General features: G+C 43.8%; 2 protein-coding genes across 2 annotated transcripts; one reads left to right on the top strand and one right to left on the bottom strand.

The window, feature by feature from the left end:
- The first annotated feature begins 161 nt into the window (after positions 1-161).
- Positions 162-7,790, top strand: CCNA2 (cyclin A2). The gene is made up of 7 exons (XM_052681628.1): positions 162-790; positions 1,123-1,235; positions 1,546-1,769; positions 2,292-2,496; positions 3,509-3,622; positions 4,131-4,264; positions 4,717-7,790. The coding sequence occupies exons 1-7, from the start codon at positions 316-318 to the stop codon at positions 4,763-4,765; spliced, it is 1,314 nt and encodes a 437-aa protein (XP_052537588.1). The 5' UTR covers positions 162-315; the 3' UTR covers positions 4,766-7,790.
- Positions 7,791-7,911: 121 nt separating this feature from the next.
- EXOSC9 (exosome component 9) lies at positions 7,912-13,390 on the bottom strand. The gene is made up of 12 exons (XM_052681627.1): positions 13,250-13,390; positions 13,005-13,099; positions 12,246-12,365; positions 12,041-12,143; positions 11,323-11,460; positions 10,865-10,947; positions 10,490-10,622; positions 10,286-10,374; positions 9,953-10,099; positions 9,390-9,577; positions 8,979-9,057; positions 7,912-8,146 (listed from the first exon to the last, which is right to left on the bottom strand). The coding sequence occupies exons 1-12, from the start codon at positions 13,313-13,315 to the stop codon at positions 8,065-8,067; spliced, it is 1,323 nt and encodes a 440-aa protein (XP_052537587.1). The 5' UTR covers positions 13,316-13,390; the 3' UTR covers positions 7,912-8,064.
- Between the last annotated feature and the right edge of the window lie 7,047 nt (positions 13,391-20,437).

The raw sequence follows: 20,437 nt of genomic DNA, 5'->3' as shown, positions 1-20,437 counted from the left end.
GCGGTAACGGGGGGGGGGGGGGACCGGTGGGGCGGGGCCAAATGGTGCGCGGGGGGCGCGGCGCAGGAGCGGCGCGACGCTCCGGCTCCGCCCGCTGCGTCGCATGGAACCGCGTGACGCGCCGCGGGCCGCCGCCGCTCATTGGGCGATTCAATAGTCGCGGGCTGCTCGAACGGAGAGAGCGGCGCCGCGGCGCGAGACTCCGCGGCGGCGGGACGCCGGCACGAGCCGCCCATCCGCGTCCCCGCGCTCCGCGGCCGCCCCCGGCTCTTTCCCCTTCCCCGCTTCTCTTCCCCCCCAACCCCGGCCGCCACCATGCTGGCGGAGCAGGAGAACCAGGAGAACGTCCCTCCGGCCGCCAAAGCCCCGCCGCCAGCCGCCGGCACCCGCGTGGCGCTGGGGCTGCTGCGGGGCGGCCCGGCGCGGCCGGGGCTGGCGCCGCAGGTGAGCGGTGAGGCGCGGGGGGCGGTGGACGGGCGGGCGCCATCTTGGGGCGGCGGGCGGCTGTCAGGGCGGCTGTCACGGCGCGCTGACGGACCGCTTCCGCAGGCGGCGCGGAACGGAGAGGGCCGCGGCGCGGCGGCGGGGCAGCAGCAGCAGCCACAGCTGCAGCAGCAGCCCTTCAGTGTCTACGTGGACGAGCCCGACGGGGAGCGGCGGCGGCCCCAGAGGAAGAAGGAGCGGGATGAGGACGCGGCGGCGGACGCGCCGGGGCTGCGGGCCGCCCTCGGGACCCTGGGGGAGCGGCGGCCCCTGGCGCCCCTGGGCAACGCCATGGAGCTCAGCCTCGGTAAGCGGCGGCCCTGCCCCCCTCGGCGCCCGGGGCGAGCGCCCGGCTTGCGGAATGCGGCGCCGGCAGCGGGCCGGCCTGCGGCTGCGGGACGGAACTGGGGAGTCGGGATGGGATTGGGGAGCGGGACGGGACCGTGGAGCGCGGCGTGCGTCAGGCGGCTGGGGAAGGGCCGCTTAGCGGAGAGAGCGGGCCGCTTCCTGCTCTTGAGCTTCGGCTTCCCCACGGCCTGCTCGGCTCCCGGATGGCCGCCCGCCGGTCAGCAGCATCGCCCCAGCCGGTGGGGGGTTCTGCCGGGCCGCGTGTTATCGCGGCCCTTGCCTTCCTCCTAGATTCCCCGAGTATCATGGATATCTCCATCACTTCAGAAGCAGAAGAGAGACCAAACGTTAACAATGTACCAGACTATGTCAGCGATATCCACACGTACCTCAGGGAAATGGAGGTGAGGTACCACCTGTTCTCGTGTTTCATATTTGGGCTGAGTGCATCTGAGGATAAGTTACTGCTGCAGTGACTGTGGTGAAGCTAGGAATAAGTCAGTCCCCTGCTTCCTGCTGGGAGGTTGGCTGTGCTCTGCACAGAGTGCAAGCTGCAAAGAAGATGATGGGAATGTAGCTTTCTGAGTCCAGATTTACTGTTGCTTACTTGTGACCAGTTAAAAACAATCTAGATATGGTAAATTGAGCGTGAGTGACTGCTTCCCTACAGGCATCCAGTCCAAACTCAGTCTTGTCTGTCATCTGAACCTGCAGGTAAAATGCAAGCCTAAAATAGGCTACATGAAGAAGCAGCCTGACATCACCAACAACATGCGGGCTATTCTGGTGGACTGGCTGGTGGAAGTTGGAGAAGAGTACAAGCTCCAGAATGAAACTCTGCACTTAGCTGTAAATTACATTGACAGGTTTCTTTCTTCAATGTCTGTTTTGAGAGGAAAGCTTCAGCTTGTGGGTACCGCAGCCATGTTGCTTGCATCGTAAGTGAAATTTCTTGATTGAAAATTCCACCTGCTGGTTTCATACTATTGGAAATCACATAGCTTTCATAAGATAAGTCTGTAGTTTATTGTCTAGCAAGGGCTTCATAATAGGTTAAAAAATACAAAAGTGTGGCAGTCCACGTGAAACTTTGCAGGTGAGATTGCAGGCTGTCTTTCTAGATTGGCTTAATGTGAAGATTTCCAGATGCAGGAGTGAAAGGCTTCTCAACAGTAATTAAGGCAATAGTAAGAAAGTGTATGAAAAGACAACTTGGTTTTCTTCTGGAATTTCAGCAACTCTTAAGTCCTAAATTACTTAATCCCCAAATAACAGAATGTTGAAACTCTAACTTCAAATTCAGCTGATTCAAGACCTACCAAACTGAGTGCAGCAAACTTGCTTGGTCACTGTATCCAGTTACTTTGGGAGTCAGAAGATAATTTAGCACAGTGGTTTTCATGAAGTGTTGCTGGCTACATGATTCTCTAGTCCCTAACTGTTTCTGTTTCTCATGGCAGGAAGTTTGAGGAAATCTACCCTCCTGAAGTAGCAGAGTTTGTGTACATTACAGATGACACCTACAACAAGAAGCAAGTTCTGAGGATGGAGCACTTAATTTTGAAGGTTTTGTCATTTGATTTGGCAGCTCCAACGATCCACCAGTTCCTCACTCAGTATTTCCTGCACCAGCAGACAAATGCTAAAGTTGAGAGCTTATCAATGGTAAGGCTTGCTAGCTCTGTCTGTGGAACTGTAGAGTTCTGTCGTTAATATGCTTTACAAGAGCTGTATTTGTACAGACAAGAAGTAAAGGAATTTTTAGACTGGACTTCTCAATCTCCTAATATATTTAAGCATGTTAGCTCTCTTGGAGACTTCTGAAAAGTGCACGTGATGTGCTGCGGGCTCCTCCAGAAGCAGTTCTGTACTGCTGGAAGCAAAAGTGTTGTTGCTGCTGTTTGAGATATTCCATTACTATTACAGTCTGGTGCTCCGCCTGCCTCCACATGAGTGCTTACTCAAAGCAGGCCAAGACTGCTGAATTTTAGTTTGGGATTTGTTTCCCCGCTACATATTTCTCATGTTCCTGTCTAAAATTGCCATACATGCACCTGCCCTCTCACTTGGGCAGAAGGGATTTTTATTTTTCCCTCAAGCACTGAGCTGTACATCCAGAGGCCTGTTTCTCAGCAGAGCACAGGCAGTGCCTCGGCTGATGTTATCTTACAGCCTAACCGCATTGCAGGTACTGGAGTTCCTATATGAATGCCTTTGTCACACTGTGCAAAGGTCAGACCAAAGATTCTTTCTTCTTGGCTTCAGGTGCCTCAAAGGATGAAATACATTGAAAAAGCTTGTATGAGAACAGTGTTGGACACTAGCTAACAGTAGATGCTATAAGATAAATATTTGGAGGTATACTCCTTGTGTTCTGTTGCAGTTCTGTGACTCTCAGAATCACAAGTGGTAGTATAGCATGCTCTCAAGTTTTCTGCGTCATTGCCTGTTTAATATGACGAGTCATATTAAATGACTTATGAGTAAGCTTTTTCTCAAAGACTATCAGCAGTAATCCAATGGAACAAATCTGTGGGCTAAGAGAAGTGGGAACTGGTAGAAACTGTTCCTCCATTTGATGTTAGAAGCTTAAATTCCTGTCTAAATGAAGCTGCTTAAATGCTCTTCTATGTCTTTTTGGAAGCGGATGATTCACTTTCCCTTGTCTCCCTTGCAGTATCTTGGAGAGTTGACTCTAATTGATGCTGATCCTTACTTGAAATACTTGCCATCAGTAATTGCTGCTGCAGCATTTCATCTAGCAAGCTATACGATCACTGGACAAACTTGGGTATGTAACACTAACACTTGAGCTTTCACATACCTTTATGCATGCTTAGTGTAATTGAAGGAAGTTTTGAGTGCTGGGGCCTACACTGTTGAGTTTTGGGCTGCTGGAGCTGGCAGCCCTTCCATACGAGTAACCTGTTAATGAAGGACTGTGGTATTTAAAAGATAGGGATGTACCTTTTTTGGGAAGGCAGGAGGCATCTATGATTGCACTGTGTTCTGTTCATCCTCCTCAAAGCTGTAAACAGCTTCCTTGGGATGAGGGAGCAGGCAGAAAGCCTAAGTAATGGAGGCAAGGAATACTTGTGCCCTGCAAAGAATACAGTAGTTCTCAGGATTCCTGTAGACCCACAGGAACGCTTCAAATCTTGGCAGTGATTATTGAGCTGCTTTGTTCTTGAGATAATAACACTGCCAGTATACTGGGACAACACTGTTTCAACAGGAAAGCTTGAAAACCTCCACCACAGTGACATGAACATATTTCAGTGTTCCTCCTTTTTCCTCAGCCTGAATCTCTGTGCAAGGTGACGGGCTACACCCTTGAACACATTAAGCCTTGCCTCATGGACCTTCACAAGACCTACCTCAAAGCAGCACAGCACACACAACAGTCCATAAGGGAAAAGTACAAGAGCACAAAGTAAGTATCTGCAGAGACGTGTGGTTAGCCAGTCTGCTCTGCCTGAGCTTAACTGGGGCTGGGTGGGTTAACTTGGGGAGTCTAAAGTCACACCAAAGTGGTGTAAGTGAAATGGTTGAAGAGACCCTCATGGTCTTGCACAGTGCTTTGTTGAGCAATGTTTCATGTTCACCAGGCCTAGTGCCACTACTCAAACCGTTGCCTGAACTGGGTAGGTAGAAACTAGAAGACTTGACTTGGAAATTCCTACCATTGCTAGGCAGGAGAGCGTATGTAATGCTTCAAAAAATCCATGCTGGTGTGGTGGCTGACATGCTCCAAAATGTTTCCAGCTGGCTGTGCCTTGTAAGCAATGTGCTTTACTGCAGTATCCATGTTATCTTTTACAGCAGAGAGCACTTCAGCAAGATTCCATCTTGCATCTCTTTGTGTTTTTTTTTTCCCTTCTCTAGGTACCATGCAGTATCGCTTATTGACCCACCAGAGACACTAGATTTGTAATAATCAAGAGACTTATCTTTTAAATACGTAGATGTATATTACAAGAAAATGATGTACAGTTTTTAAACGTGGTTCAAAGTTCTAGGTATGATTACTCAGAATATTAATGCAGGTTTTGATGAGCTTAATTCTGAAGTTTGTTTTATGTGGTTTTAATGTAAATCTTTTGTACATGCAGTCTTCTTAAAATATGTAGCTATGTTTTTATAAGAATGTTCTCTTGAAGCACAGAAGTAACCATGAAGACCAAGTCAAGTCTGAGACTTACCTAATTATAGGCTTAACAGTAATACTAGCGGTGCATTATTATTACAGGACTTTTTCTCCTTCCAAGTAAGAGAGACTTGAACTCCACAGAGGTATTTGTAGCATTTTTATACTCCCTAATCTAAGCTGAGACTTATTATTACTAAACAGCTACAGTACTGGAAGAAACTGTATTGCTATGAGGAGAACACCTTGCTGAAATTGACTTTTGTGAGGCTCTCTGGTATGTGCCGGTTACTGGAAGCCCTGATTTGTCTTTAATGGATTACCTGCTCTTCATCATTAGAGGTTCAGTACTCTGCTGCAGGAACTGCACAGCTGAAACTAGTGAACTACATATAGAAAGTGGTCTTACTATAGTTATTTTCTAGTTAAAGTGTAAAACTGATACTAATTTTGAACCTGTGGAGTTCCCACTAATCCTTTAGCTTTCCCAATAGCCCATCAATGTAGTAAATAAACCTGCAGCCTGCTGACCTCTTTAGGGGTGATGGAACGATTATACTGCAGGAGAGTGAATTCCTGCTCTATGCCCGGGAGAGGAGGCAATGTCTTCTAGGGTGTGTGGGCTGTGTGCAGAATGGTACTAATTCTGTACATCCCTCTCAACTGGGAAGGATTCGTTCTGAGGCACGCAGCAAAAATGTAAACCAAGTGATCTTACTTTTCCTTAGTTACTGGAACGGCTACATGAACAATCTAGCGTGTGTCATTGGATAGAAATGAACATCTACCTTCAACCTGTATAAATGGAGTGATGCTCCTTGTACCTAATGTTCTTTGTGTATGTAAAGAAGTGAGCGCAAGGAGGTGTTGGATTTAACTGAGCCATTTCTAGGTTGGCAAATAAACAAGTTTTATACCTGCTCTTAGCAGTCTTGCCCAATACCTTTAAGTCACTACCTCCTACTAATACCATCTTAAATCAGCATTGTTTTTTGATTCTTTTTGGCAAGGGCTGCCCCTTGCCAAACGTGCCCCTTAAACTTCAAGTTGATTCAACACTGGTTATCTGCACACCTAGCAGTATAAATTCTATGTGTGTGTGAAGCAGTGGGTGTGGGCTATTTAAAAAAAGAAAAAGGAGATAAAATCAGCAGCCATCTATCAAGCTACCATCTATGCATTACTGTGAGACCATTCACAACACATCTAGATTCAGTTACTGAACTCTTGCTGTTCTGTCCCACCCTACTCTGTGGTTCAAGCCCTACATGAACCAATTCAGTTACTAAACTGCTCTAGCCAAGTGACTCATCCAGTCAAGGCAAAAATATGCAACAGAGGCTGCTCTTTAGCTAAATGTAAGCTTTTAGGATGTACTTTAACTCTTCCACATATTCTAAAGTTTAACAAGGAGCCATATTCTGCTGGTCGACCATGTTCTTCAGTAGTCTTCAGTTAGTTTAATTTCAATATCTTGCCACTGGAAAAGCTAAAATCAGTTGGGGAAGACCGCAGTATATCATGTCTACTGCTTAGTATTAGAAATGCTCTACCTTTGCAGGACAGGGAATATGTATATACAGGAACATGTGTACCACAGTTGTGATATGAGCTTGTGACCTTGGAAGGTCAAATCAAAAAGCTGCATTGGTCAGTATCCCTGGAAGATCACAATGCTCTTTGTGAGAAACAGGCTTCTGCTTTCACCTTCCTGTGGCTTCTACTGGGTAACTTTCAAGACCGCTAAGAAGCATGAACAGTGGAAGAGGAGTTAATTTTAGAGAAGCACATGAATTATTTTCTGCAAAGAATAGGTATCACTGAAGTGAATGGACATCAGTATTACAGTATTAATTTACTGCTTAATGAAATGTCGCCTTTTTGGCGACATTTGAATGGAAGCCATTCTCTTATTGTTCCCATAGCACTGAAAAAATTTCTTCTTTGCTCCCTCAGCTTTGCTTTCAGCAGCCAGTATCTGATACGACTTCCTTTACAGCCTTAATAATGCTTTAGTCACAGGCTGCCATCTCTGCCTAGTATGCCTGTGTTCCTCTATGCTCGCTGACAGATGCAGTAATGTTCTTTTCCCTCTTTTCATTCTCTAAAGCTAACATGGGGGAATATTCTAGCTCTCACTTCCACATTTTGATTAAAAAAAAAAAAATCCCAGGTTGTGCTGTATTACTGTTTTGCCTATCCCCTGTACTTTCTCCCATTCTGAAATAAAGCTTCTTGGAATAGAGGATGTCAGCTGTTAAATAGGAAAAGAAGATAAGTAGTAGTGGTGGCAAAGTATACTACTTGTGTTCTTTAAAAAGCTTAGGGGCTTGTTGGAGAAAAAGAAACAACTGGTGTGCAGAATATGTTGCAGAAGAACAACCAACCTTCACTCGCATCTGTGCTTCGGTAGGGAAGAATTTACACTAAGAAAATGCACTGATTCAGCTCCTGCAGGGACAGGGCTTTCTGTGTTTGTCTCTTCCTACATCTTATTACAGCTTTGGTGGGAAGCAGTATTTTTTTTCTTCCACTATTCATTTCTAAAAGTGATGCTGAGAAGTAACATCTGTGACAGCTACTTCTCTCCTGTTCATGTCATATAAAACTGAAAAAATAGTCCTACGTTACTCTTGTACATACGTGCATGTTTCTAATTTACTTGGTTTTCAAAACAAAGCAGGCAGGTTTGAGACATCCACTGTTTTGCCAGATATTAAATTCAGAGCCTAATTCTTTGAATATAATTCAAGAAAAATTCATGTCTGCGCATGCAATATTTAATTAAACTTTTCAAAAAACTACTGAGGTATGAGCTGCCTCTGTGTGGAAGTTCTACAGCCTCTCTTCTTCTGACCAGAACTATGCATCATGTATGAGTGATTCACGTTGGAATGGTGAGTAGTCTGTGCTGCAGATGGACACTACCACACTTTCACTTACATTAACTTTTTATTTTAAGCTGTATACAATTACATAAAATATACAAAGATGCAGGATGAGAGTTGGGGTGGGAAGAAATAAAATTATCTAGTTCAGTAATAAAAAAAATGTCACATTCTATGGCATTACTGAAGGGGATGGCTTCAACGTGAAGCTCTCTTCTTTCTCCTCTTTTTGTTAAATGCTTTCTTACTTGCATTTTCTTGTTTCAAGTTGGTCTGTGGTCTGAGAGTAAACAACACTGTTTATCAAATGTCTGTACTATGGCGTTCCATCTCAAAAGAACGGGTTTGTCATCTTTAACAGGACAACCACTCACTGTACTCAGTGCAAAGTTCAGTTTCTAGAAAGCATTCTAAATACTAGGAGGGTTACGTGGCTAAAGTAAGGATACAACAGTAAAACTAACTTACTTGAGATAAAACTTAAGATTAGTTATAATGTAGCAGCTCAAATTCACCTTTAAGCTCTGGTTCCTTTTGGAGTGATTAAGACAAGTCAAATATCTGAAGAGCACAGGAGGCTGTGTGCCCCTGTGGTACCACCATGCTCAGGCAGGCCCAGGTCACACAAGTGCTCAGTGTGGTGGGGCTGTGCCCCAGCCAGCAGTGCTGCTATGGAGCTGGGCCAGCGTATTTTTAAGAGAAACACACACTAACTTCTTACCCCATCACTCCTTATTTTATTCAAAGATGACTGCCTGAACTGGAGGTGGCCAGGTTGGATGGGACCCCAGGCAACTTCATGTAGTGAGTGGCAACCCTGCCCCAGGCAGGGGGTTGGAACTAAATGATTTTTAAGGTCCCTTCTGACCTAAGCTTTTCTAGGAGTCTGTGATCCACAATCATCTCAGACAGCAGATCAGCCACAATGACTGGTCACCTAGGAGAGGAGCAAACTAGCACAGCTTTTAACTTCCTCACTCTGCTACATAATCTCCTTGATCAACCAAAACCTTTCTTGGCATGGGTAAAGTTCTGAGCATAGGCCATGAACATCATGTTGTCAAGTATCCCTTACCAACTCCTTCCCCCTCTTAATTTCATATGGTGTTTACCTTGTTTTCTTTGGTTGTTCCTGTGGTTCCAGAATGACAACTTCTTCCTCTTCACTGTCAGACAGTACAATAGGTTCATCTAGAAGAAAAAATAATTAAAAACTGATCCAATATGTACAAACACCTCCTGTGACAATTAACTCCTGTGCTTTTTAAAGTGATACTCAGAAGTGGAAAAACAGGCTTACAACTACCAGTGCTTATTCTGGAGCTCTTCAATATACTACAGAAAACAAGCTTTCTTTTGAAGAAAGCAGATGTACAGGTGAAGTGAAAGTACCAAACAAGTGTAACTTCCAAAAAGAAGGTGACTACAATGGTTCTTTCTTCCCAAGGGCATCTTGCACTTTTTAATAATTTACACTTGAAGTAATATAAATAAATGCACGTGGTATCACGATAAATAAATACCTTTAGCTTCACTCATCATACTTGTATCCTCTGTTTCTGTTCTCTGGCATTCAAAAGCAGTAGCGCTGCTTTCACCTTCCTCTTCTGCTGCTTCTTCCCTCTCAGATTCTTCAAGGTCTCCCCATGCATTCTCTATTCCTTCCCCAATTTGGGCTGTGCCGGGAGTGTGCAATATTGGTTTGGCAAAACTGAAGCAGTTAAGAAAATCTTGGAGTTAGTAATTTCACTGTATAAAGGCAAAATAGTAGGTTTTCAGCTATAACTTTTCTCCCCAGGCCTCCAGTGAAAGTTAAGAAAGAATACTCTTTCTCCAGATAGTGTGACAACTAGTTACTTCAGCCCTGTTTTGCACTTTATGTTAAGAATTAATTTAACTAAAAGCAGTCAGAACTAAAATCAGTGTAAGGTTAATGTTTCCTCTGAAGGCTATGAGGCTACCCTCAGGTAGAACCATCAGATAGCTTGGTTGTTATACTAGCTTCTAGAAGTGCTAATGCAGATAAGAGGGAAGAGTGTTTTGGTTTTTTGTTTTTTCCTCCTGGAATAATAAATAGAAAACATACACTTCTGAAGGAGGGTCAGCTTTAGTTATGATCTCTTCTGCTTGTTCTTCCACATCGTTGGTATCTACAGCAGCACTGTCCATTTTGAAGGCAGTGATCTTTTGATTTGGTATAGATTCTGCAAAGCCAAACTTCCCACCTTCTTTCCTAGTCATTCAACAACAGACAGTATTTCAGGATATTTCACATTTATGAACATTTTTCAGGTATGGAAATACTTGCTATTTTAAATGATTACAAACAGAAATAACTTGCTGTGTTATTACAAACTGGCATTAACTTTTAAATTATTTCTTAAAAATATTTATCTCCATTTCTTCCCAAAAAACTCACCTAACTTTCTGGTCGTTCTCCAAAGCTTTCTGAATTAATTCTGTTATTTCTGCAACCTTAACAGCTGTTATTTTACTGCATCTCAGAACCTGCAAGTTACATATACAATAACAGTTTAGAATCATGAAAACAAGACTTTTAAAATAGAACCATAGAACAGATCATAAGAGTAACAGATACTTAAATATTTTCCTTGACTTTTACCTGATCTTTTAATAGCATAATCCCTCCACTAGACTGGATGGTACAAATTTCACGATGTTTATTCATGGCAATTACAAGGAGGCCATCCATTACACGTTCCTCTCGTTCATTTGGGTCCACCAACAAATAAGTCCTAGAATCAAGTTTTTAGCATAAAATGACAACAGAAGTTTGAGGCTGACCTTGACTCCCCCATTACAATTTTCCGCCTATCTCTGGAAGCTGTTGAAGAACAGCAGAACACATACAAATGTGTTAAGAGATCTGTCTGTCAACATGAGTATTTTCACAGTGTTATTGTCAGTCCTGCGAAATTGTTGTTACATAGGTTGTTTCTGTCAAGAAAGGCTTTAAAAAAATAAAATAAAATCTTACCCCTGCTGGAAGAAGGCAAAACTGACACAAATAGGCATGTGGTGGATGCTCAGGGGCACAGGATCACGCTCCTCAGGAGAGTACTTAGAAAAGAATTGGTCCAGAAGACAGTTACTTACGACATTCTATTTTAAAAGGATGTATTGTACAAGAGAGATTTAAAGAAACAGAAAGAAAACCTAAACATTAATTAAAAAAACCTTTTTTGTTCTTGTATAATACTTTCTGTTTACTACTTATGGAGATAAACAGAATAGTGCCATAAATTCAAACCGAAATAGTCTTACACTCAGCAGGCTTGCTTCACTATCCTTTTACATTTTGAATAGGAACACATTTATCTAACAGCTCTTTAAGCATCTTGAGTTTATCTGATCACATCAGGATATAATTCCTCCCTTTTATAAACCCAACAGCTACCAGCAGTATGAGGCTTAGTGCAACCTGGTATGACTTACCACTGTTACTTCTTTTCCTTGCACAGAAACATCTGGTCTGCGAAAATGGCACAGGGCCACGATTCCTGCTATGCTGGCAGCATCAATAATGTTACCATCATGATTTAACAGGTGCAGATCCACACGAATTTGCCAGACCTGAGGGAAAACACGCATAACTGCTTGGTAATGTGTAACATGATTCCACAGAAGCTATTGCTTTTCCAAGCCACTTCCAGTTTTTGAATACAAAAAGGAGCAGTTTACATTCCTCAAGTATTTGCTTAAGAAGTTAGGATGAAAAACCTTGGTATACTCAAGGTACAAGTCTGCTAGATTTAAAATGCTGGTTAATTTTGACAAAATAAACAACAGTTAAGTACAATTTAAACTTTGTTTTACAAAAAAATACGTTCATGTATGCACATTCCAACTGTTCCAAAAGCACGTGTAGATCGTTAAGTTAAAAATACCCATGAAGCAAGAAAAAAATATTCAAGTCAAAAGTCCAGTATTCAAAACAAGATAGAGCACCTGAAAAAGTGACTTATGTTTAAATTCATGAAATACAGTTACACATTATTAAATTCAAGAAGTGTTTAGATGTTGTACTAAGGGACGTGGCTTAGTGGGCAAATATTGGTGATATGTGGAAGGTTGGACTGGATTATCTTGGAAGTCTTCTCCAACTTTGGTGATTCTATGAAATCATCTGGAACTGGTAGTTTTTTTCCCCTACCTTTTCACCAGCAACAACGCAGAGGGATTCAGTATCTATACATTTGGAATTTCTTAGGCATCGTTCTATAAGTCTGTTCACTTTCACCAATAACTCAGATTGCCTGTTCAAACAAAATTAAACATAATTATGCTGTGCACTTGTGTGTGTCAGAACAGTGGTTCATATGTCATTCTCACCTGGACTTTTTAAGAAAGCTACATACCTGCCAGGTTCAAAGCCAGGGGCAGCCATCGGTGAGAGCTCAAGGTTACAGAAGAGTATACCTTCTGTAGCCCGATTTGGCTTCGGGGGAACAAGTTCACATGAGACTTGCCCAAGAACCCTGCAGAAGAAATAAACAGCTAGGCTACAAAGTTTAGCAGGAAAACACCTTACAGTGAAAACAAGATAGATACAAAAGGAAAACACAAGTGGATGTTTTTCCTACACATTTTTCATTGCTCAACTCAAGTTTCTCACTCAAACACTGTATTTAAATGCTAGTCAAAGATGAAAATAACTACATCTAGAAATCAGAACATTCTTCTAACATCTAGAATTAAAGCAAGCCTCAAAATACTGGAGAACTGGAGTACTGCACCCAGACCTGGGGCCCCAGCATAGAGAGGATGTAGTTGCTGCAGTGGGTCTAGCAGAGGACCACGAAGATGATCATTGTACTGGAGCACCTCTCTTACAAAGACAGGCCGAGGGGAGAAGAGAAGGCTCCACGGAGCCCTCGCTGTAGCCTTCAAATACTTGAGAGAAACATAAACAGGAGAACCAATTGTTTACACGGTCTGATAGCGACAGTCAAGAAGAACAGCTTTAAACTAAAAGTGGGGAAATCGACGTTATTTGTCAGAAGTAAATTCCTCATTCCAAGAGTTGCAAGGCGCCGGTACGGGCTGCCCATTGACAGTAGATGCCCTACCCCCGGAGACCGCAAGGCGCGGACTTCCCGCCAGCCGGCCGCTCCCACCTGGTCTTCCCCAGCTCCACCACGCAGCAGCCGTTCTCGGGCCCGAAGGAGATGCGCACATTGCGGTAGTCGTAGCACTGCCGCCCGTCCAGCCGCTGCGGGGACACACACACACACACACACACACGGGGAGGTCACCGCATCACGCCGGGCCGGATGCGGCCGCAACGAGAGGCCGCGCCGCCCCGCACCTGAGGCGAGAAAGGACCGGGGCAGAGTACAGGGAGGAGAGCCCGGCACCGCACCTTCCTCTCCTGGATGGCGCGCAGCAGGAAGCGCCGCTCGCAGTTCGAAAGCGGCGTCTCCTTCATGGCGGAACGCGACCACACGTACAGCGCGAGCTCGGCCCGTCGCCCGCGCGCTGCGATTGCGTCATCAGCACGCGGCGGCTGAAAGGCGGCAGTGCGCAAGCGCGGGACTTCAACCTCCCGTCTCGAGCCGCCTCGCGGCAGTGTGCGGCCAACGGACCTACCAACGGGCGCCCCCTGGCGGTGGGCGGGCTCGCGGTACTTCGGTGAAGGCGCCCACAAAAGGGCCGATCATCAGGGAAATCAGCCGGAATCAAAAAACCTGCATGTCAGAACCCAGGCAATCAGATTTTTCTCACGCAGAATTGTGGAGACATCTTAATTATGCTAGCTTGTATCTTTTAAAATCTTACTAACACACTTTAGAAATCTTAGTGTGAACAAAAACACGAGGGATGCTTCAGAAACATCAAGTTTTGGTGCGCAGGGACACATGTTGCCAGTTTCTGTGCTGGTTTTAAATTTCCAGAGTAAGATACACGGGTAGCATAAAAACGTTTAGTCAAAAAGAATAGGAGAATCTTGGCACAAGATTGCAAAGGCCATCTTTCTCTGACGACGAATGTGAGTAGTTTTATCAAATGGTACAACATGCGAAGCAATACAAAGGAACAAAGTGATTTAACACTTGCAACTTTCCCTATAGCCAAAAAATATGGTAACATTTTGAGTGTCTCATTGCTGCTATATTTCTGATTATCATAGACCCATTAAGGTTGGAAGAACCTCTGAGATCATTTAGTCCAACCACCAATCCATGCCTGTGACAGCTCTAGACCACACCCCCTCAGTGCCACATCCGTCCTTGAACAACTCCGGGGATGATGACTCCACCACCTCCCTGGGCAGCCTGTGCCAATGCATCACTACTCTTTCTGAGAGAAAATGTTTTCCTAATACCCAACCTGAATCTCCCCCTGTGCAACTTGAGAACATTCCTTCTTGTCATATCACTGTTACCCAGAAGAGGCTCACCACAACCTCCCTAGAGGCAATTGTAGAGAGTGTCTCGCTCCAATTTATAGGAGGGAGATGAGGTTCTTTTAATATCTGTATACCCGGTGTGAGACTAAGAAACAACGGTTCATATGTTGTTCCATCCAATTTATTACTAAGACGGGAAGGGAGACGGGGAAGGGAAGGAGTGCGATAGAAAAGATGGAAAAGAAGCAGGAGTTGCCTAAAGCGGGGATAGTCACCAGCAGCATCCAGCAGTGGTCCCGTTGCACGGTGTTTGAAGGTCCCGGGCAGAACGCAGCAAAAGACGGGGAGCAGCAGCGTGGCCGGCACTGGGCAGCAGGCAGGTAGACGAGGAAGTCGAGGAGCCAATTCTTGAAGCAGCAACAGCGGTCAGGCAGCAGACTCAGGAGAGTTCCACAGTGGCAGGAATCCCCTCAATCTTCAGGAATTCCTCTCTCTCTCTCCCCCCTTCATGAGGAATCTATTGTCAGAAACCTCCGTTCTTCTTGAGGAATCTGTTGTCAGAAAACTCCCGTTCTTCATGAGGAATCTGTTGTCAGAAAACCTATCCTCGTGGTTTTCAGTTCCTCTTTTATCCTCCTTGTTCTCCTGCCTACGTGACAAGGATGGGCCTTGAGCAAGAGTCATTGAGTACCCCCTGAGATGGCCATCATCCGGAGATAGGTCCACACCAAGGAGCACTTCACAGCTATTTAGCTGCAGCTCATCTCGCTCTCGTTGCCCCTGGCCTTGTCCATCTGCATTCCCCCACACAAAGGATTTCACAAGCCTTGCTCGGGACTTGTCTGGACTTGAACAAGTCCATCTGTGTCCCCAGCAAGCTTTGAGACACAGAAGTTAACAGAATAATAACTTACAGAGTAGTATCTTACAGAGAGCCATAAGGTCTCCTGAGCATCCTCCAGATGAACACCCCCAGTTCCGTTAGCTGCTCCTCATAAGACCTGTGCTTCAGATCCCTCACCAGCTCCATTGCCCTTCTTTAGGCATGCTCTAGAGCCCCAGTGTCTTTCTTGTAGTGAGGGCCCTAAGACTGAACACAATACTCAAGGTGCAGCCTCACCAGGACTGAGAGAGAGGGTCAATCACCTCCCTGTTCCCATTGGCTGCACTATTTTGGATACAAACCAGGTTGCTGTTGGTACACCGCTGGCTGTTAACTAACATCCCGAAGTCTTCTTTCTTCCATGCAGCTTTCTAGCATCTCCACCTCCAAGCCTGTAGTGTAACGTAGAGTTGTTGTAACTGAAACTCAGGATGTGGCACTTGGGCTTGTTGGAGCTCATAGCATTGGTCACAGCCCACTGACTCAGCCCATCCAGATCCCTCTGTAGAGCCTTCCTACTGCCAGGCAGATTGACATTGAAATAAACACTTCTCTTCAGTGAGAAATCTTCACTTTTATCGGAGTAGCCCACATTAAAGTCAACCTACCTTGCTATTTCTTTCCACATTTTCAATGAATCATAGAACGGCCTGGGTTGAAAAGGACCACAGTGATCATGAAGTTTCAACCCCCCTGCTGTGTGCAGGGTCACCAACCACCAGAGAAGGCTGCCCAGAACCACATCCAGCCTGGCCTTGAATGCCTCCAGTGATGGGGCAATGGGGCATCCACAACCTCCTTGGGCAATCTGTTTCAGCGTGTCACCTCCCTTTGTGTGAAAAACTAAACTTCCTCCTAATATCTAACCTAAACCTCTCCATCTCAGTTTAAGACCATTCCCCCTTGTCCTTTGTGTTTTGTTGCAATAAATGGTTGCTCAGTAGGGCACCCAAATGAAAGCCAGTTTTGTGAAGCATTTTCATTTCAAAATGAAATACCTTTTCACAAAACTGTCTTCAGTTATTAGCATACTAAAAATAGCATTAAAAGGGTTTATTGGATGTTTCTAGATCATGCTACTCTAGTTATAGAAATATCAACCCAGACATACACTTAGAATTGCACCTCAAAGGAAAGTAAGAAAAATTCTGATCCTGGGCTTCCATGCTAACTGCCTTGCTCTGCCAGGCTGCAGGCAAAGTGCCTTTTGCTCTTGTGTCTCTTAACAACAGAGATGAGCAACTAACTGGGTGAGAGAGGGAGGAGTTACAATCTTGTTTCTTAGCAAATCACAACAATGACTTTCTTTCCCCCTCAAAGTAGCTGCTACACAGAGAGATTAATGCAGTAGAAAGGTGATACAGTAGCGTAATGGCAAAAGTAACAAACAGGACAGGAATGCTCTCCTGTCTCCAAGGATCCAGGTTTGCAAGGGAAAACTCCACTAGCAAAGAATCTCCAACCAGAGATCCTTCCCCAGTGGCAGTCAGCCCTTCAATGAGGGCTAAGAGAGGTGCACAGCCAGACTCCACCTCTTCTGGTCACACAGCCAAATTGCCTTCACCTGTGCTCCCAGGGCTGACTGGTAGTTCTTTCCCCAGGTGCTCAATCAGTGGTTCAAGCCGTGACTCAATAGTTACCATATAATAGTTTATAACAATTTAAATAAAACAGCTTTTTTAAAAAAAGAAATTGCATTTGTGGCACAAAGACAGTCAACAGTACTGCGAATCTTTTGTATTAGGTTTTCTTGCACTAATGCATGTTCTGTCAGAAACATTTCCAAAAGTGTTAATTACCTCTGTTGCCTGGGAATAGCAAGGTAGATTTTTTGCTTCCAATATTGATCTTGCTCAAGGTTACTACACTGCAGCATTAGTAGTGAACTTTAGGAGGAGCTGGATGCGGTTCCATGGGTTTGGTGTTCCTTCCATGCAGAAATCAAGATGTGTGTGGGATGAAAATAAGTTTTCTCATTTGACTCACACCATTTTCTTTGCATAAAGTCTACTGTGTAGATTTTATGCTTGTATGCGTGCAAGGAAGGGTGAAGAATTTCTTATGCATTAAGGAGGTATAAAATCCTATAGCACAGGAAACATGAAGCAAGCCACAAAGGAAATAAGGTCACCATCATAGCTTATTGAAATAGAAGTTGAGCTAGTGCACAATTTCTACAACATTTCTGTGCAATAAAAAGCAGAGTTACAATTGTAATCAGACAATAGCCAGGAAGAAAAGTCATGAGTGTATTACACTGCAGAGTAAATAAGTGAGTGAACAAATCACAGGTGCTCACGCTGAACAGGAATTTTTAATAAGACGAGCTTAATGATCTATTGTGCTCATACTGAAATGATTCTTCATTTGAGATGAATGCTCTGTAGACAGAAATGCTTGAATTGGATTATCTTATCAAACTGAACCGTGAGTGAAAATCACATTTGAAGATTGACGAAAAGAAAACAAGCTGCATCTGAATCTCGGAATCTTGACTGCAAGCCTCCAGCAGCTGCATTTTCTGGCCTTACAAAAAAACATAAATACTTGATCTTCTCTTTTCATGGTATCCTTAGCTGTCATGTGCCCACACTGCTCAGTTGCAAGCTCTGCTCTCTTGTGTCTCCAGATACATGTTTACACACGAATGAACAACATGATGGATATGGTATTTCAGCACATAAAATTGCTTGAGAGCAATAATTTGCTTTTCTAAGAACCTCAGAGAGCTTGAAATAGATACAGTTTCACTGGAATGGGAAGGTCGGTAACCACTGCGTGCAATCAGCATGCAGGAATAAAACCTGAGCAGTATTGCCTGCTGCCCACATTGGTGAACCAGGAGCTGAGTATGCTGGCCTTGCTCCAGAAAAACACTTAAACAAGCTCTTTATCTGAAGCACAGCTGTAAGCACATTTGTTCTTTAGTTCTTAGATGGAAGGTATCATAACTTGTGCGCAACTAAGATTTAGGAATGTAGTTATATGCTGAAGTCATTTTATTTCAAAAGAGGACCTGGAACAGTCACCAAACTATCTAAGTACCAGGTGAACGCAAGTTGGTAAAAACCTCTAGGCCATCTACTCACTGGATTTTCACTTTAATCATCTTTCATAGGCTAGATATCTCTGAGCACACCCCAGAATATTCTTGCTGTTTCTGCCCATACTGTAGCCTTCACATAATCTCCTGATTTATGAAGAGATTTTTTGCACCTAAGAATGAGTCCCACCCGAAGTTCAGACCCCAGAGCTCTTGCAATCCCTTTGGGAAAGCAGGAAGTATTTGCAGGGTTGGATTCTAGATCAGCCATGGAGTTGGAGCAAAGAAATGAGATCCCCTTTTTCTTGCTGTTGCTGCACTTTTCAAAGACTGACCTGAAATGGCTGAACTGCTGTCCTGTCACTGTGTGAGCGTGCTTAATTAATCTGCAATGTCGAGTCTCAGCACAATAGCTAAATACCAAGAGGTCTGCCATCTCTACATCATGCGATTTGTCACTGAGCCACAGAAGTAAGCACTTCAGTTTGGCACTGCGAGCAAATTGCACTCTGGAATGTATTGATAAAATTCATAGTGGAAAGCAGTAAGTTTAAAGAGTCATGTTAAGCTGAAATCGTTATAGCCAGCATGGAAGGCTCTGAACAAATAAAAATAAGTCTGCATTAGGATTTTAGTGTTGTTCAAGATTTTAGAAGCATCTTTGAATTCAAAGGAGTCTGACACTTCTTTACACCAAATCTGAATGGGAGCAATTTTCGATCATTTTGGAAAATAACAAATGTCTGTGAAGTAGAAGCTATCGTATACTTTCACATAGAGTAGGCAAAAGTCAATTTAAATGGTTTTAAAAAGAGCACTTGCTCATAACCTGGTCTCGAATATTGCTTGTCAGAAACGTTGAGTTAAACACCGGGTTCTTAGCTTCAACAAGATAAACAACAAGGAGCGAGACTATTGATTTGGATTTTATTTTCCTATGGGAAAAGAAGACAAAATGTTTACTGATATTATGTGTGTTCTTACCCACAGATCAACACTCCCTCAACATAGAGGAAATCCTCTTCTGAAAACACTGCAAGTCACAGCTGATCTGTGAGAGATGGCAGCATTTTTTGTAATACCTAGGGTCATTTTTCTCTTTGGAAAGCTGGATTATTTTGAATAATCAAGTTCAGTGTTGTGCTACCCTTCTCATAATCCACAGTGCTTTCAGGTACGAGTGCCGAATCATACTGCTGATGGAGTATCTGCAAGGTGCTCAGATACTTTAGCCTGGATTTCTGCTGTCAATTAATTGAATGTGCCCACCTTTGCAGCTCCAACCAGTCTCATCCCCATTCCCATATTCTCCAAAATGCTGCTGTGATTCAGACTGATAATTGAATGAATAGGTGTGTTTGGTTACAAATACATGAGGAAAATCTCACTATGCTCTTGTTGCATTGCCAGCTGTGACCAGGCTAGAATAGTGTGTCTTGATGCAATTACAGGAGAGGTGCTATCTGTCCCAGTGAAAGTAGGATAAATAATAAATAAGCAATTTAAATCATTAAATAAAAGCTGATTTTTTTTAAATTAGTTCTCCTCCTTATTCAGCTTCCCTGTATCTGTTACAAACCAGAAATTAATCTTGATCACATGTTCATTTGAAGCACTGAAAGTCATTGCTTTTTTTCAAGCCACAACAGCTTTCTGTTGTTCTGTCTGGACAGCCTGTTCTGACAGTAATCAATCTTTATACTAAAGTCACAGAATGATAGGATAACCCAAGTTGGAAGGGACCCATAAAGATCACTGATCCCTGGCTCCACGTGGGACCAGCCTAAATCCTTCACTTAAATCAGAAGATGTGTTTTTGGAAATGTATGGATGTGCCTCTCATATTTACAAATGTATCTTAAAGCATGGTCATTACTGAAGTGTAAAAGCATGATTCAGAAGTACTTGCTGCTGTGTATCACAGCCACCTGGAAGGCATCGTATCACCAGTTTCTGTCATACAGGAACTCCTGTTGGCCTGATCAAATGGTCTGTGCATATTAAATACAAGTATTAGTTCTGCCCTATTTCCCAAAGATACTGATTCTCAATTCCTTGGGAAGAAATGCTGATAAGAAAATCGTGTTTTGAATAGCTTGGTTCCTCACTGATAATACAAGTGAAAAGGAAGGGTTTGGGTTATTGAGGCTGAGAATGCAGAGCAGGGATGTGTGAGCACTGGGGAATGATGGACTCCGGTGGCTCTCCTTGTTATACCAGGTAATATTTGTTTCAGTATTAATGATGTTAGAATGAAGTTTTGCTACTTCAAGAA

Source organism: Tympanuchus pallidicinctus, unplaced genomic scaffold (genome assembly GCF_026119805.1).
Source record: "Tympanuchus pallidicinctus isolate F22 unplaced genomic scaffold, pur_lepc_1.0 scaffold2, whole genome shotgun sequence".
NCBI classification, from domain to species: domain Eukaryota; kingdom Metazoa; phylum Chordata; class Aves; order Galliformes; family Phasianidae; genus Tympanuchus; species Tympanuchus pallidicinctus.
The sequence above is the reverse complement of the archived record's forward strand: the minus strand, read 5'-3'. Positions and strand labels throughout refer to the sequence as shown.